The 12,645-nt window shown below is 42.8% G+C and overlaps 1 protein-coding gene across 1 annotated transcript in view; it reads right to left on the bottom strand.

The window, feature by feature from the left end:
• Positions 1–12,645, bottom strand: part of LOC143290301 (bromodomain adjacent to zinc finger domain protein 2B-like) — a 75,099-nt gene that overhangs the window by 45,069 nt on the left and 17,385 nt on the right. Inside the window, exons 9-14 of the mRNA XM_076599652.1 lie at positions 12,111–12,309; positions 8,566–8,741; positions 6,812–6,913; positions 4,588–4,753; positions 2,468–2,560; positions 300–415 (exon numbers count right to left, since the gene is read on the bottom strand). Of these exons, the coding sequence (XP_076455767.1) occupies positions 300–415; positions 2,468–2,560; positions 4,588–4,753; positions 6,812–6,913; positions 8,566–8,741; positions 12,111–12,309 (852 nt within the window). The remainder of the gene's footprint in view (positions 1–299; positions 416–2,467; positions 2,561–4,587; positions 4,754–6,811; positions 6,914–8,565; positions 8,742–12,110; positions 12,310–12,645) is intronic.

Genomic DNA, 12,645 nt, shown 5'->3' with positions numbered 1-12,645 from the left:
AGTCATGACAACACACACACACACATTAAAAGACGTGTAACATTTTACGTATATGACCATTTTGTATATTTACCCCGCCATGTAGGCAGCCATACTCTGTTTTCAACATGCCAACGGCTTTCTAATTTTTCAGATCAAGAACATTCCTCAGGAATACCTTTTTTTTCCTTTCTTTCTTGGTTCTGTCTTCAATGCCATTAAAAAAAAAAAAAAAAAAGACAGACAAACAAACAAACAAACAAAAAAAAACAACAACAAAAAAGCACACACAAAAAAGCTGACGACAGCAAGCATCTTACCTCCAAGATCTGCTGCGCTTTCATCTCTCGCTCCACACGGAGCTGCTCTTGAAGCCGGATCTTCTCTTGTTGTTTCATGATCCTGGAGCGTTCCTTTTCCCGCTGTCGCTCAATCACTGCAACACAGCCCGCTTCTGGGATAAACACTGGGTCAAAGTTCATTTCCTCCTCCCTGTCTTTAATCAACACTGGGTCAAAGGTAATTTCCTCCCCCACTCTCATCAACATTAGTTCAAAGTTCATGTCCTCCCCATCTCTCACCAACACTGGGTCAAAGGTCATTTCTTCCCCGCCTCTCATCAACACTGGGTCAAAGGTCATTTCGTTCCCGTCTCTCATCAACACTGGGTGAAAGGTCATTTCTTCCCCGTCTTTCATCAACACTGGGTCAAAGGTCATTTCATTCCCATCTCTTATCAACACTGGGTCAAAGGTCATTTCCTCTCAGTCTCTTATCAACACTGAGACAGAATAGGCAGCCATGCTTAAAACAGTGACCCTTGAAAATAACAATGTTTCTGAGTTCAATACGGCTTCAGTTTAAACACACTGTTTCTCTCTGTCTCTGACCAACATTCATTCCAAGAACAGATTAAAGGTTAAATATCCCTTAACCATTTATGGCCATCGGGGTAGTGAATTCATGACTGTAAAAAGCAGCGCTTTTTTGGACTGGGGGGCTTTCTTCATTATCAGCGTAAGTCAAATACAATGGCGTTGACTCGCTCACTGTTTCGATGTCAGCAGCTTCATCTTGCTTTCATGTTCCACCACTTGTCAGCTAAGCTCTTACAGATATGTTGCTCAGTGTTTTTTTTGTGTTTTTTTCATGGAAACAAGATTGAAGAGAAGGGATAATGGGAGAGAAGAGAAAGGGCACTGCAGACAGGCCAAGGAAAATAACTCTTCTTAGTAGCATATAATCCTGGCATCAGATTGAAGACTGCAATTTTCACCCTGTTCAGAAATTTTTCAGAATGTTCAAGGGACCTGACTGATGAAGACGCATTGCATTCTTTCCATTTTATATGTCAGGGACATTTAATTTTCATAAAAATTTCCTCATAACTAAGTCTGGATGCACATGGCATACTGAAAAAGTTCCCGTGGCAATCAGCAGAAGCTGCAAAAGGTCAAGGACACCTCATCCATAAGCAGCTGAAAATGTTGAAAATTGTTCTCTTGTGCAGTTAAAAGGAATAAGCTGATTGTGGACGGCATTTGTATTTGTGCTTCCGCTTCAGTGAGATCGCACCTGCAAATTTCCACTGGCATGTTTTGTTTTGTTTTACATTACATTTGTCCAGTAATGTGTTCATGGCTTAACTGAATCACCGAATATATGACACAGTGTTCTTTTTTCTCTGTGTGAATTACTAGAACACCCAATATGCTTGGAAATTTAACACATACATACTGTTACTGCAATACTATAACACCCAATATGCTTGGAAAATAAACACATACATACTGTTACTGCAATACTATAACACTCAATATGCTTGGAAAATAAACACATACATACTGTTACTGCAATACTATAACACCCAATATGCTTGGAAAATAAACACATACATACTGTTACTGCAATACTATAACACCCAATATGCTTGGAAAATTTAACACATACATACTGTTACTGCAATACTATAACACCCAATATGCTTGGAAAATTAACAACTATAACACCCAATATGCTTGGAAAATTTAACACATACATACTGTTACTGCAATACTATAACACCCAATATGCTTGGAAAATTTAACACATACATACTGTTACTGCTCCCATGACCATCAAGGGTCATTAGGGCACTGCATGTACATACTTTCAATCAATGATTCTGTCTGTCTCTAAATAACTGAATCACCTAATTTGCTGCCTTATTTGCTGTTCCTGAGCTGCAAAGTGTGCAATACTGCATAATTTGCGATTTTTCTGATGACTACTGATCATAAGCAATGAAGCCAGATTCTTCACACCGTGACAGTAACAAAAAAGAATCTTGAGATTCTTAACTTGGTGACTCCAAACATCTTCTTGTCCTCCCTTCAGTGCAGGGCCTGAAAGGAGGTCAGACTTCTAAAGCTGAGCACAGATCTAACGTCAGATTTCTAAAAGGTCAAAGAGCAAGCGTAAGGACACGATATGACCTTGAGATACTCACATCTGACCTGCTTTGCCTTCTTAGCCATCTCCTTCTGCTGCTCTTTTTCCAGACGCATCTGATACCTCATCTCTGCTGCCTTGCGCGCCATTTCTGAAACCATCCCGTAAAGATCTGAGTAACACCAACTTGTCAAAGAGCTGACTAATATCTGTTAATTGGTACAGGTTGTTAGATTCAGGATACATGCAGAGAAATTTTCACAACTCAGAACTGCAAAGTTGAACTTACTTGTGTATTCCACTGGTTTCACACCATCTTTCCTCAGCACAAACTTTTCTGCAGTTCAACTTTTCATTCTGAGTTGTGAAAATTCTTCTACAGAGCAATATCTACACTACCCTGTCAAACGTAGCAACAATACTGAAATGATTCTGTCAACAGCTGGAAGAAAATCAGACGCTAAAGCAGCATGAACCAAACCATTAGAAGACATGGTTATCTGCGAGCAAAAGAAACAGCATTCAGCAACAAGAAGTCGCCAGAAAACCCCCAAACCTATCTCCACCTATCTCCATGGCTGGGTTCGTTCCATGCTCAAGTTGATTCTATTCAAATCTGGCAAAACATTCTGGGAGAAATTTATGCAACTTTTGGTCTCTGTAACTTTCACAATTTTTTTTTTCTTGTTGACTCTAAAACCCAGAAAGTAATGTTGGTGAACTTTTTTCACCATCACTACTCCGGGTTTTCTTCTTTTGTACTTTTTTTTCTTTTTTTTTTTTTTTTGTTCATTTGTTTTTAGTTTTCTATGTATTTTCTTTGGTTAATGAAGTTACTACTACTACTAATAATAATAATAACACTAATGATAATGACAGTAATCATTGTTGCAGTAGAAGTAGTAGCAGTAGTAGTAGCAGTTGTAGTAGTAGTGGTGGTGGTGGTAGTTATAAGGCTCTGACTCTTGTACAAAAACAAATCAAAGTCTTTTCACACCTATCATTTGAACATAAGCATCACCCTGATTCAGACGAACGAGAGACAAACTTTATAAATACACATCAATAGAAAGCTAGAGAGACGACGGAGGTAGAAGGGGGTGAGGGCGGAGCTATTTTGAAAGGAGGTCGGTTTTAAGGCCAGACTTGACAAAAGCTGAGTGCAGATATTTGATGAAGCAAAAGCGGCAGACCATTCCAAGTCTAAGGTCCTTACAGTTACACTTCTGCTGACAAGTATGCACGTCAGTAAAGGCCTGTCACCTCACTGAGATAAGACAGACTTACAGACCAGGATGACAGCCATTATTCTGTATCTGTACTTCTTCTTCGTGTGTTTTTGTTGTTGTTTTTATTATTTTATTTTTTTATTTTTTTTATTTTTTAAAAAAATTTATTTATCTAAAAAAAAAAAATTCTTTTTTTTTAAAGGCCTGACTAAGCGTGTTGGGTTATGCTGCTGGTCAGGCATCTGCTTGGCAGATGTGATGTAGCGTATATGGCTTTGACCGAACGCAGAGACGCCTCCTTGAGCTACTGATACTGATCCTGTTCAACAAAATCAATGACGCCACTGGAAAGTGCACAGAAGTAGTGGCTGCACTTCCAGTCTCTGCCACACTGATCTCATAAATCACCACACTTCAGCAGTCAAGTGGCAAAACAAGACAAAGGGAAGCGACCCCAAACCACTGCCACAGCAATGACTGGGAGTTGTATGCCTTTGTCTATTCCATGGAGCAAAAAGCTACAGGGTACATGTAGTATGAGTATGACTTAATTTATTTTCAAACTGCAAAATCTACTGTGTTTGACTTTTGCAGTCACAATACCTTGGAGTTATGGCATGTATTTCGGTTTTAAGTCATAAAGAAAATAACTGACTTTTTTTCTTTTTTTTTTTTTTTTTTTTTTACTGACTATATCATCAGGTTCCTGGCCTTGTAATAATCTCAATTTTCACATATATTTTAAAGCCAACCTCTTATCCCCCTTTACACTTCTTATTCTTCCACATACACACTCGGGCCTCCAACTCCAATGTTCACTCGCTTATATGAAAGAGTAGTCTTCTTTTACACGCACAACCTGTTTTATCATACCCTGACCACCCATGCAAGCAGCCGTACTCCTGTTTTGCAACCGCTGGAGTTCATTCCCCTGGACACAGTGACTGACCTTGCTGTTCCTGGCGCTTCTTGAACTTGGCTTCCATAAGCTGCTTCGCCAGGGCCTGCTGTCTCAGCTGCTTCTCGCACTTCTTCTTTGCCAGCATCTGCATGCGTGCTCGCTTCCCCTTGGACATGGCGATGCGCTCCAGGATCTCCACCTCCGACAGTCGCACCTGTCGTGTGGGGGTGTGGATTGGGGTGGTGGGGTGGGGGTAGGGGAGGACAGAATGTGAAGGAGTTGTGACTTTTTTTTTGGTTTTGTTTTGTTTTTTTGCTGCCCCATCATCTGCACCGTTTCAGTGGCATTACTCCCACGCCACTCATTTAGATTCCCCCATACACGGCCACACCCAGGTTCTTCTGTCGCAGTTCTAGCGTTGGCAGTCCACAGGGAACCATCAATGTTAGGTCGCCAGAGGAGACCCTGCACTGCTGCTGAGTCACTTCAGTGGTGCCTGTTCTGTTTTAATGTACTCAGGACACCACCTACTAAACCCCCTACTAACGACAATAATGGCTTAGTCACGGAGCCAGACTGAGTGAGCGTCCCTCCCAGAGTGGAGACCGCCACCACACCCCTCAAACAACAGCCCCCCATGAATCTGCCGACATTGACAGGAGTTGTGACTTGACTGTGACCACGGAAAATAATAATTAATAATAATACCAACAGATGGTACTTATATGGCGTGAACTCTCCATATGATGGGCTCTAAGCACCTGTACATGAAGCAACACACATAGTGCATAATAACATACCTCTGCACATGAAAAAACAACACATATATGTGCACCTATACGCCAAGACAATATTACAAACTGCAGGTGTGCACAATCACACACACGCAACATGATGACTTCAGTAGAGGGCAAAGTGGGGTGGGAAGGAGGAAGAAGAATGCAGACAATTAGCTATGCTTCACGTTAAGCTTTTGGTTGGTTGGTTTGTTCTGGGTAGTTGTTGGGAGAAAGTGTTCCGAGAGGCCTTACCTTTACACCAGTGCAGGTGTGCTGAATTTACACCAGTGCAGGTACACTATGTTTTTGGTGGAATGGCTGTGAATGGTGGGATAATTAGAAAATATGGATGTATTTGAACGGTGGGATAATTAGAAAATACGGATGTATTTGAATGGTGGGACAATTAGAAAATACGGATGTATTTGAATGGTGGGATAATTAGAAAATATGGATGTATTTGAATGGTGGGATAATTAGAAAATATGGATGTATTTTGATTGTGTTTTGATTTTTTTTCTCTCTTCCTTTTACTCATTTTCGCTTCTTTAGCTTTATTCCCTCTTCTGGGCGAGGGCTGGACGTAAAAAGGTATGTTTCTTGCTTATCTATTACCCTCGATAATAAAGATTTTGTCTTGTCTTGTCTTCACACCTATGTTTACATCAGTGCAGGTGCACTGACTTCACATTGGTACAAGAGGACCAACTTTACACCTCTCCTGACAGCAGTGCGGGTGCACTGACTTCACATTGGTACAGGAGGACCAACTTTACACCTCTCCTGACATCAGTGTGGGTGCACTGACTTCACATTGGTACAGGAGGACCAACTTTACACCTCTCATGACAGCAGTGTGGGTGCACTGACTTCACACTGGTACAGGAGGACCAACTTTACACCTCTCCTGACATCAGTGCGGGTACACTGACTTCACATTGGTACAGGAGGACCAACTTTACACCTCTCCTGACAGCAGTGTGGGTGCACTGACTTCACACCAGTGCAGGTGGACTGACTTTTCACCAATCTTGACACCAGTGCAGAAATACAGACTTCACATCAGTGCATGTACACTAATTCCTCACCAGCACAGGTACACACTTAAATCTCACTGATCATTCAAATTTCTTTCTTTTTCAGACATACCTCAAAACACACTCTACTCTGCTGTTGGTGACTCAAAAACACAGCATTAAAAACAAAACAAAACAAAACAAAAAAAAACATTGCTTTCTCTCTCCATGATTACTCTTTTGTTTTTGTATTTTTCCTAATCATCGCCAACAGTGTCTTCATAACTTTGTCTCCCTACCTACCTACCACCTGTTGACACCATGCAGAACAGTGTATGGTGTGAGTAACACCCCATGAATGTAAAATGAACGAGTAACACACATTCAAACGTGAAAATAAATTCTGTAAATCGAGTGTATACAATCACCACAGTATGTGTGTGACTGGACACTGTACATAATTCCTCCCTCACTCACCACTTGTTTGTCTCGGATTTCGTAGAACTGCCCCACGTTGACCTTGGTGTTAAAGGTGAAGTTTTCCCGGGAGAGGTCGGTGATGGCATGACGGTCCAAATACTGCAGGAAGAAAAAAAAAAAAAAGGTTGGATAATGTGGTGTGATAGAATCTGATGTGACGAGTTACAACACAAGAATATGTGTATGCCTGCAGATGCTTGTCTATATTTCTCTTGCTGAGATAATAAATTTATTCTGATTGTGACATGTATGTCATGGTCAGGATGTGTTGTTATAGTGGAGTGATGGCCTAGAAGTAATGCATCCGCCTAGGAAGCGAGAGAATCTGAGCGCACTGGCTCGAATCATGGCTCAGCCACCGATATTTTCTCCCCCTCCACTAGACCTCTTTGGTGGTCTGGACGCTAGTCATTTGAATGAGACAATAAACCAAGGCCCCGTGTGCAGCATGCACTTAGCGCACGTAAAAGAACCCATGGCAACAAAAGGGTTGTCCCTGGCAAAATTCTGTAGAAAAATGCACTCCGATAGGAAAAACAAATAAAACTACAAGCAGGGGAAAAAAAAAAGGGTGGCGCTGTAGTGTAGCGACGCGCTCTCCCTGGGGAGAGCAGCCCGAATTTCACACAGAGAAATCTGTTGTGATAAAAAGAAATACAAAAAAATACATCCCTCCTTGCTTCAGCGGTTGGGCTGAGAGGGGGAAGGGAGACGGGGGGAGGGTGGGGAGGGTGTGTGTGTGTGTGTGTGGGGGGGGGGGTTCATGGTACTTGTGTTACCCATGGCTTCCATTCTTTTCACCCTTTTTTTTTTCTCTCCGGAAACCCAGGATTCAGTGACTCCATATGTGTATTATCATCCCATACTGCCTAAATATTGAAATAATGCTTGCCACAGATAGTTTAGTGTTGTAAGATCCTTAATGCCTGTAATATATAGTTTAATGTTTGAACAACCACTTTTTGGTTTGTTCTTTTTTGTGCTCTTTTTGCAGATGCAAGTGGTAAAAAAAGGACGTCCCACACACACTCATGACACCCCTTCCCTGTCGCCCCTCCCCACACTGCAAGACGTAACATTACCCTCATCTTCATCTTCTTGTTGCAGGGAACAAAGCAGAGGACCTCCCGACTAACAACCAGACACACATCCACCCACCCCACCTAGCCCCCACCACACACACTGCAAGACATTACATTACCCTCATGACATCAAAAATGGTCTTCATCCACACACACATAGGCACACATACCCCCCTTCCTTGACCCTCCCCTGCCCCCCCTCCACACTGCATGTCTTAACGTTACCCTCATGACATCAAAAATGGTCTTCATTCACACACACATAGGCACACATACCCCCCTTCCTTGACGCTCCCCTGCCCCCCCTCCACACCGCATGTCTTAACGTTTCCCTCATGACATCAAAAATGGTCTTCATCTTCTTGTTGCAGGGAACAAAGTAGAGGAACTCCCCCCACCCCTCCCCTACCACACACACACACACACACACACACACGCCCCCTTCCCTTTGCCCCCCACACATCTTCCCCCTGCACAAACACACACACACACACACGCACACACACACACACACACACACACAGACTGCACAACACTATGTTACCCTCATGACATTAGGAATGGTCTTTTCTTCTTGTTGCAGGACCCCCACACACAAACACACTCACACCCTTCCCCCTCCCGGCACACATCACACACACACACACACACTGCACGACGATACGTTACCCTCATGACATCAGGAATGGTCTTCATCTTCTTGTTGCAGGGAGCAAAGTAGAGGACCTCCCCCACAATGCCGCGACGGCCCATGCCATGTATGGTGGTCTGTCGCCGCCAGCCGTGCTCCAGAGGGATCAGCAGCTCCTTCTCGTTCAGAACTATATTCCTTTTCTTGGACGGATCTGCACACACAGACACCAACCCCTGTCAAGCATTTGTAGGAACAACCAGGAAATTTAGTACGAACATTTTAAATTTGGTAAGAACACTTGGACTACGAGTCATATCAGCCAACGTACAATTCATCTACAAGGCATATAAACACTTGGACCTTACTGAAACACAGTGTAAATGCTATGATTAAACTGACTGGTCCACTCAAAGGCTGTTTCAATGTAAACACAAATGCGGTCAGCTGAGCATCATCAAGTGAGACCAAGGTTAGTAGTGAGTGCCCTGGCCTCGTGATCAATAAGTTTAGAGCGTATGGGTAATGTTATGACAGGAAAGCATGTGACGATGCTATCTAGTCGAATATGAACTCGTCAGAACAAATTTGACGTTGGCATAACGTTGGAACAAACTGCGATTGAACATAATAAAATGTGGCATAACCATAACAATTGGCTTTTCTGTGCACAACCACCCAAATTTTTTTTTCTCATTTTTTTGTTGCCCCATTGATGGGCGCAATAGCCAAGTGGTTAAAGCGTTGGACTGTCAATCTGAGGGTCCTGGGTTCGAATCACGGTGACGGCACCTGGTGGGTGAAGGGTGGAGATTTTTACGATCTCCCAGGTCAACATATGTGCAGACTTGCTAGTGCCTGAACCCCCTTCGTGTGTATATGCAAGCAGATCAAATACACACGTTAAAGATCCTGTAATCCATGTCCGCGTTCGGTGGGTTATGGAAACAAGAACATACCCAGCATGCACCCCCCCGAAAACGGAGTATGGCTGCCTACATGGCGGGGTAAAAACGGTCATACACGTAAAAGCCCACTTGTGTGCATACGAGTGAACGTGGGAGTTGCAGCCTACGAACGAAGAAGAAGAAGTTGCCCCATTATCTGCAGTGTTTCAGTAAAATTACTCCAATGCCTCTCATTGCATGTCCCAATGTTTTCACACCACCCCCTTCATGAGGGGCTATGGCCTATTATGAATAAAACATTCACATTCGCATTCATTGCATGTCCCCCCAAAACAGCCACACCCAAGTCTGTCTGTCACACTCCCAGTGCCGGCAGTCCACAGGGAACCACCGATTTTAGGTCGCCAGGAGACCACACACCAGAGGAGACTCTGCACTGCCGTTGGGTCACTTTGGTGGTGTTTGTTAGTGCCTGTTCCGATTTAACATACCTAGCCCCCTACTGATGACAATAATGGCTTAGTTGCAGAGCCAGACTGAGTGAGCATATCCCCTAGAGCCACCCAAAAATATGGTCCTGTTCTAATGTCTGTACTGACAAAGATACATCTGAGACATGCATCCCCTCCCTTTAGTTATATTCCAAGTGACTCACAGTGTTACTGAAAGACAGAAAAGTCTGGCAGCATCAGTTTTGCTGGATTTTTTTTTTTTTTTCACAGCAAGTTTATCAGTCTCACACATTTGCTTGTGACATCTAGCCATATGTTCAGCTGAATGCAAGTTATGGACAGGACATGTGTGTGCACATACTGTTCGAACTGCAACTTTCCATCTGCCATCACGTTTGTCCATTGGTGAGAAAAAGTGTTTACTTTTTACTTGTTCTCTTTTTTCCTGTAACATGTGATCTACAGAAAGGGAGAGAGAGAGAGAACAGAATGTGGAAAAGACAGAGTACAAAATCTAAAATGGAGAGGGTGAGTGTCAGTGACTGGAGAAAGAAAAAACATAATACTGGAAGGGTGTGTGTGAGAGGCGGGATGGGGGAAGCAGGATTAGGACAAAAAATTTATCAATAATCAAATATTGTATGCACTACTACTTCTGTAGATTATTATTTGAAATGAGGTTCATGTGGGGACCTACAATAAACAACCAACTGAACTATTTAACACATAACTTGCAAGCAAGTAAAAACACAAAGCACAAGCATGAGCAGTACACTCTCACAAGCCCTGAGAACCCCTCGCCCTCCTTCTCCCCCATGCACTAATATACACACATTATACTTGCTAGCATACATGCACGCACATATGTATGTACTTGCAGCCCCCCTGCATATTATTATTAGTAGTAGTATTTTTATGTAATTATCTATTATTTTATTATTTCATTTATTTATTTTATTTTATTTCTTATTTTATTTTATTTTTTTAACTTTATTTATTTTATTTTTATTGATATTGATATTCATTAAATTTTTTAATTCTTTTTTTTATTGATTTAAAATTTTTTTTTATATAATTTATTATTATTAGTTTTTAATTGATTTTTTTTCTTCTCAAGGCCTGATTAAGCGCGTTGGGTTACGCTGCTGGTCAGGCATCTGCTTGGCAGATGTGGTGTAGAGTATATGGATTTGACCGAACGCAGTGACGCCTTCTTGAGCTACTGATACTGATACTGATGGTTCTCAAGGAGGCATCACTGTGTTCACACTAATCTTTTTTTCGCTACACCACATTTTCCAAGCAGATGTATTTGTATTTGTATTTCTTTTTATCACAACAGATTTCTCTGTGTGAAATTCGGGCTGCTCTCCCCAGGGAGAGCGTGTCGCTACACTACAGCGCCACCCTTTTTTTTTTTTTTTTTTTTCCCTGCATGCAGTTTTATTTGTTTTTCCTATCGATGTGGATTTTTCTACAGAATTTTGCCAGGAACAACCCTTTTGTTGCCATGGGTTCTTTTATGTGCGCTAAGTGCATGCTGCACACGGGACCTCGGTTTATCGTCTCATCCGAATGACTAGCGTCCAGACCACCACTCAAGGTCTAGTGGAGGGGGAGAAAATATCGGCGGCTGAGCCGTGATTCAAACCAGCACGCTCAGATTCTCTCGCTTCCTAGGCGGACGCGTTACCTCTAGGCCATCACTCCACCAGTCTGACCAGCAGTGTAAGAGTTTGCCCCATATGAAGTCAGTGTAGTGTATCATCATCATCATCATCGTCATCACCATCATCATCATCACCATCATCATCATCATCGTCATCATCATCACCATCACCATCATCATCATCATCACCATCATCATCATCGTCATCGTCATCACCATCATCATCGTCATCACCATCATCATCACCATCATCATCATCATCGTCATCATCATCATCACCATCATCGTCATCACCATCATCATCACCATCACCATTATCATCATCATCATCATCATCATCACCATCATCATCATCATCATCATCACCATCATCATCATCACCATCATCATCACCATCACCATCATCATCACCATCATCATCACCATCATCGTCATCACCATCATCATCACCATCATCATCATCATCATCGTCATCATCACCATCATCATCATCGTCATCATCACCATCATCATCACCATCATCGTCATCGTCATCACCATCATCATCACAATACCTTCTGAGTAGGAGGGTCCGGGGGAGGCAGAGGAGCTGGCTTGGTTCCGTGAGGCATCGTCTTCACTCCCCCAGCCTGATGGGGATTCCGAGTCCATCAACCGCTCACTCCCCGAGGTGGGTTTGTCGTCCGCTTCTGACGTGTGCAGCGACAGTAGCGAGTCCTGAGATTCCTCTTTGGAGTGATGGTTGGGTCTTAGCTGTGAGACAGAGGAGGAAGAGACAGGGGAGTTGGTTTGTGCTCGGGGCTGGTGCTTGGAGTGATGGTTGGGTCTTAGCTGTGAGACAGAGGGGGAGGAGACAGGGGAGTTGGTTTGTGTTCGGGGCTGGTGCTGCTCTGGTGGAGGTGATAAGTCTGCTCTGTTTTTTTGTGTTTGTGTTCATGTGGTTCTTTGTGGTTCTTGTGTGTGTCTGTGTGTGTGAGTGTGAGTGTGTGTGTGTATGTGAGAGAGAGAGAGACGCTTTGACGCTTTGACATTTTTATTGTCATTACCTGTAAGGGTCTATTGACAAGGGGGTGACGGGGATTAATTATT

This window comes from Babylonia areolata, chromosome 15 (genome assembly GCF_041734735.1).
Source record: "Babylonia areolata isolate BAREFJ2019XMU chromosome 15, ASM4173473v1, whole genome shotgun sequence".
NCBI lineage: Eukaryota > Metazoa > Mollusca > Gastropoda > Neogastropoda > Buccinidae > Babylonia > Babylonia areolata.
This window is presented reverse-complemented; position numbering and strand designations above follow the sequence as displayed.